The 17,922-nt window shown below is 55.4% G+C and overlaps 6 protein-coding genes and 1 non-coding gene across 7 annotated transcripts; 2 read left to right on the plus strand and 5 right to left on the minus strand.

Moving 5' to 3' along the window:
* Positions 1-1,442: 1,442 nt before the first annotated feature.
* Positions 1,443-3,184, minus strand: MYCTH_2302633 (uncharacterized protein). Its single transcript, XM_003662188.1, has one exon. It carries the CDS (start codon positions 3,128-3,130, stop codon positions 2,273-2,275), a length of 858 nt encoding a protein of 285 aa, XP_003662236.1. The 5' UTR covers positions 3,131-3,184; the 3' UTR covers positions 1,443-2,272.
* MYCTH_2302635 (uncharacterized protein) lies at positions 3,184-4,343 on the minus strand. Its single transcript, XM_003662189.1, has 3 exons — positions 4,058-4,343; positions 3,719-3,962; positions 3,184-3,611 (listed from the first exon to the last, which is right to left on the minus strand). Exons 2-3 carry the CDS (start codon positions 3,780-3,782, stop codon positions 3,208-3,210), a joined length of 468 nt encoding a protein of 155 aa, XP_003662237.1. The 5' UTR covers positions 3,783-3,962; positions 4,058-4,343; the 3' UTR covers positions 3,184-3,207.
* A 1,387-nt stretch (positions 4,344-5,730) lies between these two features.
* Positions 5,731-8,543, minus strand: MYCTH_64792 (uncharacterized protein). The gene is made up of 2 exons (XM_003662190.1): positions 7,876-8,543; positions 5,731-7,801 (listed from the first exon to the last, which is right to left on the minus strand). The coding sequence occupies exons 1-2, from the start codon at positions 8,517-8,519 to the stop codon at positions 6,256-6,258; spliced, it is 2,190 nt and encodes a 729-aa protein (XP_003662238.1). The 5' UTR covers positions 8,520-8,543; the 3' UTR covers positions 5,731-6,255.
* A 2,305-nt stretch (positions 8,544-10,848) lies between these two features.
* Positions 10,849-10,964, plus strand: MYCTH_t66. Its single transcript has one exon. It is a non-coding gene; the product is annotated as a tRNA-Leu (tRNA).
* Positions 10,965-11,118: 154 nt separating this feature from the next.
* On the minus strand, positions 11,119-13,256 carry MYCTH_2302641 (uncharacterized protein). Its single transcript, XM_003662191.1, has 3 exons — positions 12,545-13,256; positions 11,657-12,487; positions 11,119-11,594 (listed from the first exon to the last, which is right to left on the minus strand). Exons 1-3 carry the CDS (start codon positions 12,944-12,946, stop codon positions 11,427-11,429), a joined length of 1,401 nt encoding a protein of 466 aa, XP_003662239.1. The 5' UTR covers positions 12,947-13,256; the 3' UTR covers positions 11,119-11,426.
* Positions 13,257-13,522: 266 nt separating this feature from the next.
* MYCTH_2302644 (uncharacterized protein) lies at positions 13,523-14,986 on the minus strand. The gene is made up of 2 exons (XM_003662192.1): positions 13,940-14,986; positions 13,523-13,879 (listed from the first exon to the last, which is right to left on the minus strand). The coding sequence occupies exons 1-2, from the start codon at positions 14,656-14,658 to the stop codon at positions 13,768-13,770; spliced, it is 831 nt and encodes a 276-aa protein (XP_003662240.1). The 5' UTR covers positions 14,659-14,986; the 3' UTR covers positions 13,523-13,767.
* Positions 14,987-15,189: 203 nt separating this feature from the next.
* On the plus strand, positions 15,190-17,537 carry MYCTH_2302646 (uncharacterized protein). The gene is made up of 4 exons (XM_003662193.1): positions 15,190-15,558; positions 15,626-16,592; positions 16,657-17,130; positions 17,238-17,537. Exons 1-4 carry the CDS (start codon positions 15,370-15,372, stop codon positions 17,471-17,473), a joined length of 1,866 nt encoding a protein of 621 aa, XP_003662241.1. The 5' UTR covers positions 15,190-15,369; the 3' UTR covers positions 17,474-17,537.
* Positions 17,538-17,922: the final 385 nt, after the last annotated feature.

Genomic DNA, 17,922 nt, shown 5'->3' on the forward strand with positions numbered 1-17,922 from the left:
CTGTGAGTATAAATCCGTCACTTGAGAAGTTTTTACATCGTGTATAGCGAGTTTCTGGTCTTGCCCTCGCGCTCGGTCTCTCGCACGTAGATGCATAGACATTACTGGGACAGTCTTGTAGGCGAACAAAGGCGGGAAGACGCTGCCGTGCACTCAACTTTCTATCCAGTGAAGTGTAGTTAAGGTGCTTAGCGCAAGCTGAGGCACGTCGCCTTCCACCTTGTATTCTGCTCAGCTAGGACTCCCAGCTGCGCTTTATGCATCTTGATCAATTTCAGCACTGTAAACATGTAGGCTGTCATCCGTTTCATTATGTGAGTAAGTCCCTATCTTCAGTGCCTTGACGTACACGGTAGAGCAGTGTTATTTCAACAACAACAACCTGAACTATCAGGTTGGAAATGGGTGCAGCGCATGTTTGCCTCCCATCTCGATGCACCACCGCAAGAAGAGGTAGTTACCTGTGTACCTCACGCCAGACAAGGTAGTGTACAGGAGCGGTGTCATCACAAAATAGTCAAGATACCTACTCACGACGCCACTGTCAAAGGAAGCCCGACAGCTGGACCGTGGTCCGTCACAGCATGGCATTTTGTGGGGCGCTAGCGCTAGGCCCGCCTCGGTATCTGGGGCAAAGATGCGAGCGGAAAGACCCCATGCGAAGCTAGGTGTCAGGCTCCCCAAACTCTTGGGCCCCACCTCGCCCGCTCTCTACACTACACAGTAGCTTCCCTCAGTGCTTCGGTCGTTTGCATTTGATCAGCAGCGCGGAAGCAATCAGCGCCAAGCAGAGGCGGTCCCGTCTCTGGCCGGCCGGGGAGGGGCTGGGCGTACACTAAACGTGCCAGGATTACGTCGCTATTTCGACCCGCCGACGTCGCCCGGTTGAGCAGGCTCCCGAGGCTTGCGTTTGCATTGGCGTGTTTGTCTCACCCCGGAGTTCGAGAAGGGAAGAATAGTGTAAGAGGAGGGCCAAAACCTGGCTGCCCGCTCTGACCGAGCCGTGATCAGATGACTGCGTCGGCTGCCAGGAAAGGGCCGGCCCCAGCAAGTGGAAAGTGCGACGTCACGGTGTCTTGGGACACAGCAGCCGCGGAGCCTTGTTTCCCTCATGCACTCTCTGCTTTTTAGCATGCTTACGTCGTTTACGTGGTAGCCTACACTCGGGTACACAAAGTAATGTGCTGTTAAGGCTACCTGCCTTTGCCCGACTAGCAAGCACAGGCGGGGGGCTCCATTTTTACGCCTCTACTATCCCTAGTAGGAGAGAGGTATTTTACACATTTCGCAGTTTTGTGTGTATGTATGTACATACATACGGATTACTTGTAGGTAGGTATGTATCATGCATACGGCACTTATCCGTATAACAAACAAGTTTCGCTGGGGTCCAGCAGCGGGACGCAATGCCTTCCCGACACTCCCGAGAATGCCAAAACGAGACAAGCCCCGTTCCCTGCCCTGGCACCGATCTTGAGCTCCGGCATTCAAAAAATGGCGTAGAATCACACGTAAGTTAACCGTTTCCGGATGCAGTGACTTGTGTCAAATAACAGGTGTTCCACAGCGTGTCGTGGCGTCCTGTCGTGCACCATGTCCGCGTCAGTTCGGGGTCGTCCTCGCAGCGGAAAGGTGCTGAGGTGTCCGTTGGGAAGCTACTTAAGTCTCCGGCGGGGGGGGGGGGGCCACTCTTCCCTCCTGGCGGGGCAGGCGGTACTTGGAAAAGCCGAGCCTTGGTGTTGCACAGAACAGAATGCCCTGCGTATGCTCGCAGGGCTCGGCGTGGGACGGCGCGGCAACTCTGGCAAAGATGAAACGGTCATTCCGATTCTGTCTGTTGAGGACCTCCAAATTCTCCTGGACATTGTAGCGACACCAGAATGGAGGAGTTCGGTACTTCCAAGCCAGTCAGTCCATCGGTCGATCATCACCACTCACGCGACTGTGACCAAAGTATTACGTCCAGAGTCGTGCTCCGTCTATGACACATCTTCCCGACGCTAGAATACAGTTAAGAAATGATGAAAAACAGGTAAACCAGGAAAAAGGGAAAACAGGTAGGTATACAGAGGCTTCTCCTCCTCCTCCTCCTCCTCCTCCTCCTCCTCCTCCCCCCTCCTCCCCCCTTTTTCTCCACCAACCACGGAACGACTGCACGACCCCTTTGCATCACCAAATTGCCGTCCCGAGGTGTAACCCGGAGCAGGTCCCCGAGACTCGCAGGAAGACTTCCGAACGAACCGCCAGGCATTTTCAAGGCAAGTCAGGACCGTCAAGAGGAGTTGATGATGGCCTCCAGAGCCTCTCCCAAGGCTACTTCATCGTACCTCGCCGCCTTTTTCCCCTTCCTCCCTCCTTCCCCGCGGTCGACGACCTTACCCGCGACCTTGAAGCACCGGATGCCCAGCCGCTCGAGCTCCTCCTCGTCAACGGCTGGCGCGCAGCGAGCCACGTCCGGCCCCACCGTGTCCGGATCCAGGTAAACCAGGTGAGTGACGTACTCGCTCAGGATCTCGTCGTGCCCGACCAGCTCCGGGTTCCGGCTCTCGACGCAGGCGCGGGCGATGGCCGCGACGAAGTCCCTGGCCGTCATGGGGTCGGCGCGCGGCCCCGTCTCGCGGTCGATGCGGGCGTTGAGGATGAGCACCTTGCGGCGGATGCCCGGCTCGTTGCCGATGGCCTGCCCAACGCGGCGCAGCACCAGGCTCGGGATGACGCTCGTGTACAGGCTGCCGATGCTGTAGACGACCGTGTCCGTTCGGGCGAGGGCGTCGACGACCTGCGGGTTGGCCGTCGGCGCAATCTCGTGGCCGTACGGGTTGATGTACCAGAGGCGCTCGATACGCGCCGGCAGGTCATCCTCGTCGTCCTTGGAGAAGGAAATGTTGGGGCGGCGCAGGGCCGGCAGCGAACCCGGCAGGTTAGCGTCCTCAATGCGGTCGTGGTCCGCAGCTGTCAGGGCCGGCGCGACCTGCGTGTCGTCCGGCAGGGCTGTCGGCGCCGACGGGTGCGAGATGGCCACCTGCCCCGCGATTGTGGTGCCGTCGCGCAGGCCGGCCGAGATATGGTGGGTGAAGTTGGAATTGATGGCTGGGAGGACCGAGACAGAGGCCGGGATCGAGCAGATCATGGAGAGGAGGTATATGGCCGACTCGAATGATCCCGTGAATAAGCGTGCGCTGCAAAGAGGGGTTTAGGTAAGACGAGTTAGCCTCCATAAGACAGCAGGCAGGCAGACAGGTAGGCAGGCAGGTAGGCGAGCAGATAGATAGGTGGGTGGTCGAGAGAACAAGGAGAGGGTGATATTGTGAGCCAAATCGCGACATACCCGGCGAGAAACATGTTACCAACGCTGGCGCGGGCAAAGTTGAAGACGTTGGGCGGGCGGGCTCTCTTGACAATCTCCACGTTGAGCGTGTTCAGGACGGCGCGGATGAGCTCTTGCTTCGGGCTCGAGATGAAGCCCCAGAGCAGAGAGCGCGACTCGACAATGTCGAGCCACTCGGACCTAGCCCTTAGGGGGTCGACATCCAGCCGGTGCTCAAACAGCAGCTTGAGCGCCGCCATCTCCTTGTCGCCCTCGAGATTCGGAATGAGCCGGACCAGTCGGCCTAAACGGAGAGGGGGTTCATGAGTTGTTAGGCTTGGTATTCGGAAACCCAGATCTACGCTCACTCCCATCGGTTGTCGGCCATCCTTGATTTTGGTCAAGACTTACTCCGGATGTCACCAACGCCTGTAGAGAGCCAAAGCCAGGGCCGGAACCAGCACGCGTCAGTCATCTCTGCTTCTCGCCAACATCATATCCCTCGCCAATCGGGACTCACTTGGCCCTCCGACAAATCTGATCAGCTCCGACGAACTACCGCCATTGTCGCTGATAGGAATGACGTAATTTAGCTGGCATCGTCTCTTTTCTACAATTCTGTTGAACACGTCCACCAAGCTGTTGGCCGCGGTGCCTTGAGAGAGAGGCGATCCGTCAGTTCCAATCTGCAGTTGAGAGAGCTCCGGGGAAGGAATCCTTCTGGATGATCTGTTCTGAATTCACGCGCACCTCCTGAAAACACGGTTATTCCCATCTGCCTGCGCCCGTTGCCATTGGTTTCGTCGACTGGCGCCGGAGTCATGGGGGTGCTGAATCGTAACGACTACCAAAGGGACCTCGCCGAAGATGGGAAAAGATTGGATAAAATTCGAGGGAAGGATTGAAGATCTGCTGTAAAAGGATAAGGCATACACGCGTTCACTTTCCTCGTAATTTTTTTTTCCACGGTATGATAACTGTAGGCAATGTTTACGGGTTTAATAAGGTAGTGCGTTACTCAACTTGGGAAGTTACGCTGAGTGGTGGTTGTTACCCCCTGAACACCCCCTGAGCGAGAAGCTTACCGGGCCAGCCAGGCCTCTTAGTGTAATCGATAGTTAGTTACCGTTGAGATCGCCCGTTTTAGGGAATTCCGACTGCCACCGGAGGCGACCAAGGGAGCATTCCGTCTCAGCGCAGGTGTATAACCACTCATTCAACGTGGCAACTTCGTATTCAATTTTTCAAGCCTCACCTGGCAATCAGGAAAATACGGAGTTTCTCATGATTATGACACATGGCCCAATTCTCCACAAAAAAAAAAAAAGTCAAGGCACCGAGGAAGTCACCGGCAAATCTACGGGAATTGTCAGTTGCTTATTGTCTTCGGAGAACAGCATCACGAGCACGCAAAGTCACGCTGCGTTCTGAAGTTGCCCCCCGACAAGTAGCAGAATGCACCGTAGCATCCAGAAGCGGCAGTTGATACATACATAAAGACTATTGAAACCGCTCTCCCTCCTTTAAAGACGTGGAACAGCACATACACGTCAGTGCGTAGAGAGCCAAAGCAGAGAGACCCGTCGCCACCACTCCAATCCTCCCATCAGAGTAGAATCTCATTTCGCTTTTGATGCCGCTTCAAGCGAAAAGCAAGCGAGTAAAGAGAAAGAGCACCCAGAAGCAGTGCCACCCATGCTCGGCCATCACCTTTATTAACTGACAAGAGGGAAAAAAAAAATCACAGTAAATGACAACAACAACGAAGGCAATAATAGGGACAACGACGTGCCAGATAACCTCCAGATGGGCTGGCGCCCTTTTTTGACAAGATCCTTTACTATATTTCCCTCCCCCGCCCTAACCCAATGCTATGCATGAGACATTCAGAAGCGTGCAAAGCTTAGCAAACGAGGAGTAAAGCGAGAACATGACCAACTAACCCAACTCCATCAGCGCCATGCAAAAGAAGGCGAGCAAAAGGAGCCAAGACGGGAGACGTGCTGCCGAGACAGAACCAACTGCAGTAACAACAGGAGAAATAAGATAACCACACCAAGAGATGATAGCGGTAACCCAATGGCCATACAGAAAGCAGCAAACGAAGTAGAGGGGTTTTGTTAATCGCAAATCGCAAATGGAAGGGGTCGATGCGTCCTCCGACGTTACCATGTCCATCAATACCCATATCTCTTATGTTCGGCCCAACCAAGCAAGCCATGATATCCAGCCACCGTCTCGGCAAAGGGGGCCATCAGGGAGAGAAAAAAAACCAATGATCCCTCATCAGAGAAAAATGCGCGCTCCTCACTCCTTTCCCCCTTCGCTGTAAGGTTCGCAACATTCATCAAGACAGGAAAGTGAATGTTTCCATGGAAAAGAAAGAGATCGTGAAGAAGGAAAGTCTCCTATCCTCGTCACCCCAGACGCATCTTAGCATGCCCACCTAAGAGCCAGAACCTGTCAAACGAATGAGCGAGGGCGGCGGTGAGACGAGTGTTGGCTATGGAAGGCCGAATGAGCCGGTTTGCAGACCTGTCAAGTGCTGGCTCAATCCTTTCATCTCTCCTAATAGTGTCCAGTGTTGGGGAAGATAGGATAGGGTAGGAAGGTGGGTAGGTTATTAGGGATGTAGGTAGGCTTAGATGGTCGTTCGAAGTAAAGCGAGGCTTCCTTCGGCTGATGAGAGGGCTCATTTGAACGTTTCCTGCACTCCCGGAACTCATAATACTCATCTTCATTCCCATGCCAGCCTCATTCCCCCCCATCTCTTCCTCATATCACCTTTGCCCCGTCTTTCTCCAACTCTCCGGCCCTGTCCATCACCCCGTATCCTCGAATTCCCATCTTCGAGATCACCCCTCCGATTTTGGTGCCGTAGGCGACAACTCAGGCGGTGGACCAACAACCCCAATCGCCGGAAAGAATGCGACTATCCCTACCCCATACTACTGAGGATAGTAGACCATCGGCTGCTGGTAATAAAACGCGTCGGGGCTGGGTGTCATCATGGGCGCCGCAGCCATGCCCACCATACCAGGTCCCGCGGCGTACGGCTGGGGCCCGCCAGGGAACTGAGGTGGGTAACCAGACATCGGGGGCGTTTGAGTGTAATAATCGTAATAGACCGTGCCTTGCGACTCGCGGGGCTCAACTATGCTCTGTTGTTGCTGTGGCTGTGGCTGTGGTTGTGGTTGTTGCGATGCGCCGTGCCCGGACGTCTGGGCTGTGGGCCCCTCCGCCTGGGTGGTCTGCGTGTACTGAACCGGTTGGACTTGTTGCGCCGGCGCCGGCACGAAGGCAGGAGCATTCGCGTTGGGCCCCATGCTGACGTTGTTGAACGTTTGGGGATAATAGAAACCCGGCTGTGGTTGCACGGGCGCATATGGCTGAGTGTAAAAACCGGGATGGGCAAAAGTGTTTGGTTGGAAAGGTGCGGCATGGACCGCGCGTTCTGGTATCTGCGAAAGAGGGGTGGACGATGAGAACCGGGGCTGGTAGGAAGCATGACGGGCATGTTCCTGGGCCGGGGCGTTGGGAAGATGTGGCGGCATCTGCTGGTGGAAGGCTTGTTGGTAGGGACCCTGCGCGTTCGTGGCCTGCTGAGCAGGCGATTCGATGTTTTCCACCGAGACTGTTTTCTGCGGCCGGGGTTGGTGCATGGGGGTAGCGTCTTGCCGGTTCTCCTGGAACGTAGGTTTTTGGGGGAGGGGGTGTGTTTGAGGCTGTGGGAGCTCATTGATAGACGACTCGGGCGCTTTTTGCTGGGTGTCCGGCTTAGGAGGCACAGACATGGTCGAGGCTGGCGGTTGAGCAAACGGGGGAAGACGAACGACGGGCCTCGCACTGTCGACGGAAAGAGGGGGGCGCGAGATGGCGGAGCCTGTTGGCGAGAGCATGAGCTCTCGGCCGATATCCGGAGCAATCGACGACCGGCGGCTGAGCGCGATGCTAGGCGAGTACATGCTTCCATAGACGCTTCCACCGCCATATATGCTCGTCGCGCGAGAGAATACACCCGAACCCAGGACTGACCGGGGGCCCTTAGCCCGCGCTCGCTGTTGGTTAGGGCGCATCGCCCGAGGGATGAAGATGAATGACCTGTCGCTGGCGGGGAAGATGTAGCGCGGCATGACAGGAGGGTCATGGCACGGGATGGAAATCCGAACAGGCTTGTCGCGGCGGAGAGGAGGGCGGTGATCAGGTAACTTTGTGTACTGCTTCAGCGCAACGCCCGGGAACAGCTTGGGCGAGCCGATCGACGGGATGTACACCCTAACGGTCGTGTTTCCGATATGCTTCTCGGTCGACATGGCTCTGTTGATCGGCTGCTGGCTCGTGGGCGCAGTCGGGATGACCCCGTTGCCGTTCGGAGGGCCTTCATTGCTGGGAAGGTACCGGGACTGTCGAGGAGGCTGGGCAGCGGCAACGACTTCGTGCATATCGTGTTTCCAGAGCCCGCTCGTTAAGGGGTCTGCGGCTGTCTGCACCTGGCTGGAATGGAAGGTAAGCATCAGCAACTACGGCAGCGGAGAGCCACCGCAGGGACGAGGGGGGGGTCAACATACCTAATCGGAGCGAAGTGGTTTCCAAACGCCCCTCGCCCTCGGCCCCGAGCTCCCCTGGGGAAGGGGCGAAAGCCATTCGCAGCGGGGCCCGCATGTCGGTGGTCATGCAAGAAGAACGCGCCCCTGTTGGGTACGAAGGTTGGATCTTCGTCCCTCCTCCGCCTGTACTCCTCGTGTTCCCGCCGTTTCAGTTCCTGTTGCGGCAGCCGTGGTTGTTGCTGACTGGCGGCGCTCGAGCTCACGACGATCGGGGCCGCGTCCTTCGCCGGCTGTGTGCGCTTGGTGTCATCAGAGCGCAGCTCCTCTGCTCTGTTTTCTTTATCGGCGAGTGACAATGTGCTGAACATGGACTCGGCATCAGCCGTTGCGGGTTGGGCTGGCTTTGTAGGTGGACTTTTGGGGGGCTCCGACCCAGTCCGGCGGCGAAATCCGGCCTTCACGTTGCCGTTTCCTAAGGGTTTCCGGGTGTTGGGTGAGGTCGGTGACGCATCGTCGATGTTGCTTGTATCGCTATCATCGGCGGGGTCGTGTTCGTCGCTTCCGATGGAGCCATCCGTCATTGAATCATCGTCCAGATCAGCCAGGGAATCGTGGCAGCCCTCATCTTCGGCCTCGTCCTCAATGCGGCGGCGCTGGCCGATCATCTTCCTGCGTCTTGCGCCTGCTGCGGCCATTGTTTGGAAGCGGGCCCTGGACTCGGCGACGAGTCGGTAGGCAGAACGACCGTAGCACCTAGGCGCGGAGATGCGGGGAGATGCGATGACGTCGAGGCCACTCCGACATGCGTCGCCGGTTTGGAGGGACTCGAAGCCTCGTTTGGTTTAGTCGCTGTCTCCGCCCGAAGCGAATCACGGAAGATGTGCCTGCAGCCAGAACCGTCCTGCGGTTGCGAAAACAACCGATATGAAAGCCGAGGTACACTGCACGTCAGGCCTCGAAGGGAAGGGGTGTGCTGGCCCAAGGGCAGGTCGAGAGAGGAAAGGCGAGCGTTAGAAGCGGCTGAAGCGGGGATGCAAAGTGCAGCTTTCGGCCTCGATGAGGAATCCGGGATTTGCTGTCGGAAAGCGCAGCTATAACCAGAGTTAAGCAGGGCTGTCCACGCCTGCGAGAGCAACCGTGCTTTCGGTCACTGGAATGGTTCAAAAGCAAGACGGAGCTGTCGGAGGCGGTGTCCCTCCTCTACCGCCTGCTGTAAGAATGTGATCTAGAAGAGACGCGAATTGGGACGCCCGGGTTAAGGACTGGGCCTCGGGACCGATGAGGCTGCGCGACGAGATGTGTTGTCTCTGCCACTTTTTTTTTTTTTTTTTTTTAAACTCCTCCTCACGGAATGGAGTTGAATTGAGCCTGGAATCAGAGTGGTTCAGACTGCCTGCTCCGCTGGTCAAAGTTGCATGGTCAAAATAACCGGTGCTTGACCACTTCCGGGTTAGCGTTAGCTGCTCCCTGTCAGGAGCTCCCCTGCCTGCGCCAATGCGAGCTTCACTATGGATTCGATTTGCAGGCAGCTGCACACTTGGATGTATCCGTCTTGTATGCACTGTAATTAGATAGCCAAGTTGCAAACTCGGGGACTTACATTGTAAGGTCCCCTTTAACCCTCTTTTTTGTTTTTGTTTTGTTCCTTCTTTGCTTTCCTGAGAAGACTGGTTAAAACAGTAGTACCATGCCGGCCCTGCGCCTAATCCAGCAGCGGATGTCTCCGGCATGGAAATGTAATGTAAGCACACATATCCTACAAGGCATCGCGCCTTCTTTGGGCAATTATTGGTCTCGGCATCCGCCTCCCCTCGAGTAGATCTGTCACTGGGTTTCATCACGCAGCAGAGGTTTGGCTGCCTTTGCTCTTACTCTTGAAGCGCCGTTTTGCAGACATACATATACGGACTAACCCGTACACACTTTTCCGCCTCAAAACCCGACCCGTGCGGCCATATTCTGGTTGATCATGACAGCACCCTGGCTGCAGACGTAACCGCGATAACTCGTGGAACGGTGGGGTTGGATACCCTGTCTGTTTAGTCGGTGGCACACGTCTTCCTGAGGTCATTCTTCAAGGAGCCCGGACCACGCATTTTAGCGTCAAGGGCATGCCTTGTTGTCCCGTATCTCCCGACAACGACATGACGAGCGCATTCCATGATGAGCTCATTCCCTCAGTCCTGATGGGTGCCGCCAACCCCCCCAGAACTCTTATCACCTCTCTGCTGCAGGGTCCGACTTTCGGTCTCGCTTTCGAGCGCCATGTCAGCTGTGATTGGCGTTCCACATTTCAGCGGGCCATGAAGTGTGCATAGTTTATGCCTTGCACCGAGCGGCTCGAGGCTCCAGAACCCTTTGCTGCTGACTTCGTACGGCTTCGGAGCAAATGACGGTCATGGACGAAGTAGGGCGAATCGCCTGCCTGCCAGCTCACACTCACCGCTGGGCGTCCATAGCTATTTAAGTGTATGTATGTACATGTGTGCTGTACATACATACTCGCAGGCAATGACGCACGTCTTTGAGGAAAATCGATTATAGCACCTCTGCGCCGAAGCGTCGGATTACATGGGTGCGAAGATCGTCCGAATCTAAGCTGTAGTGGACCGTGTATATGTATGTAGGTAGAGTACTTGGTACATATATACTCCGTATAGTAGCTTGTCTCTCTAGAAACCAGCCAAAGAGCTGCTGAAACTGCCTCTAACTACCTATCTAATTCACTACCTTACGGTACCTACCTACACCTGCGTAAGTGCATCTAGACCACATCAGGCCCTCGTCCGCAAATCAGCAAATTTACTTTTCAGGAAAAAGGCCGTCGATCCTGGAGAGTGGGTAGCTTCGTTATTCTTATAACTATGGAGTAGAGTTCCACACATGGTCTTTTCCTAAAAAAACCCCACCACTGCAGTGTGAGCTCCCGCCTCACTAGCGCACACACAAGCCTCATTCCACCTCAAATCCCGTATCCACACAACAAAGGTCCAAGGCAAGGTGGCCGAGCGGTCCAAGGCGCCAGGTTCAGGTCCACCTGAATTCTTAAATCTTGTAAGAGATTTCCTGGTCTCAGTAATGGGGCGTGAGTTCGAATCTCACCCTTGTCAATATCTCTTGTTGATAACGGACATCTTCAGAGTCCTCTGCTTTTTGGTAGATCTGCGGTTTCCTCTTTCGTTTCGCTTCATAGTACGGAGTACATTTTTGCTAGTATCAACCTACCTCTTATCGCGCGCTTGATGGCCCCAAGAATCCGCCCGAAGAGATTAAGCCGTTCCACCGGACATGCTCCGGAGCAGCAGACTCTCTCGCACTAAACCAACTTCAAAAACGGAGTGCTGTTAGCTGTCGTTGAAAGAATTTGCTGGTTGTGGCACATGTCGCAACTCGACACAACGATTGGCATTCTAGTTCGGCGAGAGACTAACAACTACGGGATAAGGGGATCAAAAACAGAAAAGCAATTATCCCACGAGAAAAGAATGTATCGCCTCTTCCCTGCTCCTACAAACACTATTCTCTGCATGCAGAACCTTCGGACACAAGCAGGCGAAGTACAATCGCCCCTTTCATGCCCTCTTTTCGAAAAACGTCGAGGAAATGTCTCCGTAGCCAATCGTGACGCCTAAGTCCTTGCGGTCCTGGTCTGTCAGACGGGGCCTGTCATACTTGGTCGGCGGTACGAATGCCTCCATCTTGGGCACAGCACCAAAGCGTTTATGCCCCTGGTCCCAGATCTACACCATCGTAAGCTAAATCTGTCGAAAATGGCAGGGCCACACCCACGTGTTGTACTTACGGCGTAGATGGACTTGAGGAAGGCGATCCCCAGGATATCGAACGGATTCTCGCCGCGTGACTGCACGCTGCCGTAGAAGACCCTCTCGTCCGCGGGGGCGAAAATCAGGTCCTCCTTCTGAAGAACAAACTCCTTGTCGCCGATGGCGATGCTGAATTCGGGAAGCTTGTCGACCTCAGTTTCTTGGGGGAAGGTCCACCCCTGATACTCTTCTGAGTATTCCGCACTGGGAATATGGGCGTATAGAGCGTCGCAAACCTGGTCCGAAACCAGGACCAGTGAAGTGCCCGTGTCGGCGATGGCCTTGTTGCCCTCAATCCGAACTTGCTGGCCGTCGATGGTGACATGCTCGCTCGAGAACATCCAGAAGCCCTCCGAGTTGTCAACGTCGGTCCAAACGATCTCCTCGCCAGATGCCTTCACGAGGTCCTCGTCAATCCAGCCGAACGTGTAGAAGGATCGCTGGTCATCCTCCCTATTGCTGTACAGGGCCGTACTGAAGAGCTCAGCCTCGGGGGGGATATCGTCCTGGGCCATCATGTTGTCGACAACTGTGCGTTGAGGATCTGGCTTGCCATCCGTCTGGACCGTGTTGAGCTTGCTAAACGCCAGGCCAAGGATACCGTCCATGGTGCCTTCACTGAACTGCGCCGACATCTCCGTTGCAATCTCAATGGCCTGCCTCTTGATCTGGATGCCGCCAATGATGAGAATATCATGACCGACTATGCCCGAAGCTGAGCTTCCATCACCGTATTGGACCTTCCAGCTTTTGTCCTTAGCGAGCTGCCAGGTCACCGACTTCTTGGGATCGAAACTCTTCTGGCTGACCTGTCGAGCACCATCAATATGCATGGGTTACTTGCGAAATATTTGAGGGGATCATACCCAGAAATCAGCCAAACCGGTATCAAAGTCCATCTTGACTATCTGCCGTTCGGCAGTCCAGGCCGTGCCAATCATGACCTCGCAAAGGTATTCGCTATCGTTCTGCTGGTCCTCAGCCGTGACCTCGCCCGGCTCCTCCTGGTCCTTGAGCTTCTTGAAGAGGCCTTGCCAGACGTGGCCAGGTTTGACTCCTGGGGCGGCAGACATGCTAGGGGCCTCTTCGGACTCCTCGAATATCTGGAAATACGGGCCAGGTTTGGTGGGTTGAAACCCGAACCTGTTCAGCACGGAGACATACGACTTGGTGCCATCGCGCTGATAATTCTGGTTTGGAACGGCCCTGACCCTGTAAAGAGCCATTCGTTTGCGGAGTTTGGCATGCGTTTCGAAAAGCGCGTCCATCGCTGAAGTAGAACGTTTCTCCCCCATTTCTGGGACTAAAAAGGACCGTGTCAAGGGCGTTGCAATAAGAGATTAGGTGCTGGGAGATTGAATGAACGAGCTTTATGAAGAAAAGAAGTTTCGAGTGGAAGTGGTCAGAAGTTAACGGGGAGAAAAAGCGGGAGAGCCTCAAAGGGCGAAGTGAAAAAGCAGACTTGTTTGAAGGAGGAAGAACCAAACCCTGGTTCAAGTGGAGGGAGGAACGACGTCGAGGGAACTTGTGGAGTGGGATTCCTTGCAGGCAACAGCTGCGTTCCGTTGTAGTGGGAAGGAGTCCCAGTGGCTGGTATTGATGGTGGAGGGACCCGTGTCGGAGGATACTGCAACCTAGAACCGTTTCAGCGGAAAGCGGGAGGGTGATGGAGTGGTTGTGGATATACGCCGGTCGAGGTACGAAGGCAGCCTGGATCAGAAGTCAAGTGGAACTTACAGGTGGAAGGCTCGGGAGGCGGGTACCTCAAATCGGTATGTCGGGTGAGGTAGTCACATAGGTGAAGTGCAGGGTCGTGGTAACCAGGCTGGGCAAATACTTACCCAGGCTGGCGTGACCTGTCCTCAGGCAGTTCCTGCCCGATAAAAGCATGAGGCCAGCTCGAAGCGCCAGTTCACATAATTTTTTGGTTTATTAGACATTTTTTGACCAACGGCCGCGCCTGAAAGCGCCGGGCCTGTGTCGCCCTCGCTCTTGACACTTGCGTTCTTGGTACCACCCGAAGGGAGAGTCGATCTAGTCCTTTGGAAAGGGAGCATAGGGTTAAAAATGCCGTCTCGGCCATGGAGAATCAAGCCAACTTCACTTTCCCGAAGAAGAACCCTCTCACACCGTTACTCAGCCAGCACTCTTCACCATCAACAAGCGAGTCCGCGGAAATTGTGCCTTCCACGGCAAGGGCTCTACAGCTCGTTAGCGACAACGTTGAAAGCTACGGTACTATTAGGGAGAAAATGACACACCTCTCCAGAGCCCATCGTCTCGATGTACCATCTTGGCCCCCGCTGCCCTCCTTCGGGCTGTACACTCTGCTCACGGCGGGTGTTACCCATCTTCCTCCCCTCCAGAAATAGGGGGTTGTTAGAGACCCCTCCATCACAGAGCTGTCTGTCTCGCTGACTATGAGAACCTCCTTCTTGTCGGTAGGGCCAATTTGTGCCCGCTTTCTGGCTTCGTCGTAGACTGCTCGCTTTGTTGTCTTGAAGTGGGTGTACTCGGAGCGCGCCGTCTCTGGGCGGTCCACCAAAACTTCATAAACGGGGGCCTTCGAAGGAAGACTTTCTCTTGGACCGTCATTGACGACTGCTTCCGGGGAAGGAAGCCGCTCAGGAAAGAGGTTCACGAGCGTTGTCTCTGGAACTGGGCTAGAACTCAGAGACAACTCACCGTCTCTGGTGATGGCTATCCTGACCCTCAATGGACCTTCTTGGTTCTCCCCAATGCTGCCTCGGACAAGATCAGCAAGACGTTGCAGCCCGGAGTCCCCCTGGAGGACTTCTATGGCGGCATCCCACCCCCAGTGAGTGGCTGCCCGTAGCATGCGGTCTCGATGATAGTCGAGCATGTAGAGAGGGGACGGGTTGGCCCAGTTCCAACCGGCGTGGCTCATGTTGCTCGCCCGAGCTTGCAACAGGACGGGGTCATAGCGGAGAGAGGTGAAGAGTTGGAAATCGTCCGCCATTGCTGATGATCCGACTTGTGGAGGACTAGGTTTCTTGGCACCGGCAAGTCTATCTGTACGATTCTCGTCACTGACCACGGGATTTCAAGACGCCGTGTGTGAGGAGACTCTTATGCTGTGACCTGTGCTTGAATCGGACTTTGGTATGGTAATCCCCAGCGCGTTTCGGACGAGTTGAGGTTCCGCTCATTAACTGACGATGGTTTGGAACGTTCCGTGCCACTTAGATCGGTACCTGGGCTGGTTTCACTTAACTTGTACATACATATGTACATACATACGTAGTGTTAAGTACCTATAGGCTACATACTCCGTACCATACTGCCAGTCGCACACCGCTGAAGTAAAAATCCGTAAACACCTTAGGTAACCCGGGGCCACAGCCCGAGGCCTCTTGCCAAGCTCGGGCAGCAGCAGGGTCTCCTGCAGGCGGGCAGCTCGGCAAGCAGCGATGACGATCCACCGCAGCGACTGCAATTGGGCGCCCCATCCAGCGCGTCCATGCGCTGATTTTTTTCGTTCCAAGCTTCGGCCGAACGAGCCCGGAGCGACCTGAGTTCAGTCCGGGTCTGGTGCACACCTGCATCATCAAGATTGTTGGCGAAGCATTGCGCACGCTTCAGGACAATTCAGCATCGCGTGGGTATCGGTAGAGTTGGGATTCCTCCGTTATTTGTCGACTTTTAACCTTTCTTGACAACCCCGAGAATTATGGCGCCCACGCTTGCGACAAGTCCCTTGGGGACACCATCAGCACCACTACCCGCCGATGCATCGCTATGGGATCGGATCTCAACATGGGTCTCCGAGCATAAGGCCGTGGTCTACACCATTGCCGGTGTGGCTGTCGTCGTCACAACTGCCGGCGCCGTCTACTATGTTCGCAATGCGCCCAGTCAGGTGAGTCTCGCGTCCCTTTGCAGAGCACGAGAGCGCGAATGCTGATGATGCCTAACCTCGCTGGCAGGACACAACACCCAAGCTCAGCAAGAAGGAGAGGCGGAAACGCAAGCAGGCCGAGAGGGAAGCAGCAGCGGAGAAAGCGTCTGCCTCGGCAAAACAGGCGGAGGCTTCCACTGCCACGTCCAAGGCTGCGTCTGTCGAGTCCGCCGACGAGCTGCCCGAGATCGACGAGACCACCGTCCAGACACTTTCCGAGGCCCAGCGCAAAGAGTACGCCCAGAAGCTGAAGGAGGCTGGCAACAAGGCCTACGGGGCCAAGGAGTTCCAGAAGGCCATTGGTCTCTACTCAAAGGCCATCCTCTGCAAGCCCGACCCGGTCTACTACTCGAACAGGGCGGCGTGCTACAACGCGCTCAGCGATTGGGAGAAGGTCGTTGAGGACACCACAGCCGCCATCAATCTAGATCCCGAGTACATCAAGGCACTCAACCGCCGCGCGAATGCGTACGATCACCTGGGCAAGTACAGCGAGGCGCTTCTCGATTTCACTGCCAGCTGCATCATTGACGGGTTCCGGAACGAGCAAAGCGCGCAGGCTGTCGAGCGCCTGCTCAAGAAGTTCGCCGAGACGAAAGCCAAGGAGATCCTCAAGACCAAGCCTGCCAAGCTGCCGAGCTCGACCTTCGTCGGGAACTACCTGCAGAGCTTCCGCACGAAGCCTCGCCCGGTTGGGTTGGAGGACTCGGTCGAGCTCGATGAGGAGAGCGGCCTAGGCCAGCTTCAGAAGGGTCTGAAGGCACTGGAGAGCAAGACAGGACCGGGTTACGAAGAGGCTGCCGAGGCCTTTGACAAGGCGTTGGAGTTGGGCGACCTTGGCCCTCACGAGGCGTACGCGTACAACCTTCGCGGCACCTTCCGCTGCCTCAAGGGCAAGCACGAGGAGGCGCTGGCAGATCTGTCCAAGAGCATTGAGCTAGACCCCGAGTTGACCCAGAGCTACATCAAGCGAGCGAGCATGAATCTGGAGCTGGGTAAGTAGTAGTATCACGCACCCTCATCTCTTGGTGGTTAGTTTAGTCGACTGACAGTCCCCAGGTGCTCCCGAGAAGGCCGAGGAGGACTTCGCCGCCGCCCTATCCAAGAATGCCGAGGACCCCGACATCTACTACCACCGTGCTCAACTGCACTTCATCAAGGGCGAATTTGCCGAGGCGCAGAAGGATTACCAAAAGTCAATCGACCTCGACCGTGACTTCATCTTCTCCCACATCCAGCTCGGCGTGACTCAGTACAAGATGGGCTCCATCGCTTCGTCAATGGCCACCTTCCGGCGCTGCATGAAGAACTTTGAAAAGACCCCCGATGTGTACAACTACTACGGCGAGCTGCTTCTCGACCAGGGCAAGTACCACGAGGCGATTGAGAAATTCGACACAGCCATTGAGCTCGAGCGCGAGACTAAGCCCACCTGCATGAATGTGCTGCCACTCATCAACAAGTCCCTCGCCCTGTTCCAGTGGAAGCAGGACTTCTCCGAGGCCGAGAAGCTTTGCGAAAAGGCTCTGATCAGTATGTACCTTACCTTAACCTCTCCTTCTTTTTCATCTCGTTTCGTTTTCCTTTCTTTTGTCTTCCTTGAAGCAACGGAAGACGGTCTGCTAACGCTGCAAAAAAAGTTGACCCCGAGTGTGACATTGCTGTTGCCACCATGGCCCAGCTGCTCCTCCAGCAGGGCAAGGTGACCGAGGCCCTCAAGTACTTTGAGCGCGCTGCCGAGTTGGCTCGCACCGAGGGCGAGCTGGTTAACGCCCTCTCGTATGCCGAAGCCACCCGAACCCAGATTCAGGTCCAGGAGAAGTACCCCAAGCTGGCAAGCAAGCTTCAAGGTATGGGCCAAGGAATGATGCGGTAAATGTTGTATTCATCAGTTGAATGTGACGGTTGGTCAAGGCGGGCAATAATCAGACTACCTCCTGCGCTGGATAGGACCTGGTAGTCGATGGTGTATATTGAGGTGGGCCATGGCGCCACGGTTGACGATCAACACCATTCATGACTCGGAGGGTCTCTCGTTTGTACCTCCCTCGACGAGTGCTCGGGGATGTGTTTTCTTCTGTACGATTGGGGGAAAAGAAATTGGGGTGTGGGTTGGCTATAAGGAGGCAAGCCCTCCGTGGAAAAAGGGTTGGCCAGTCGGTATACGGCAAACTTGGTCGGTTTTTTCAAGGGAGAAAGATACGTCATTGAGAAGGTTTGCGCAGGTCCCCGGACCAAGATTGGGCCACCAAGCGCTGTAGTTTTATATATTCGTACTCCGAGCTAATACTACTTCCCTCAATATCACATGGTCGGCTGGTGGGA

This window comes from Thermothelomyces thermophilus, chromosome 2 (assembly GCF_000226095.1).
Source record: "Thermothelomyces thermophilus ATCC 42464 chromosome 2, complete sequence".
NCBI lineage: Eukaryota > Fungi > Ascomycota > Sordariomycetes > Sordariales > Chaetomiaceae > Thermothelomyces > Thermothelomyces thermophilus.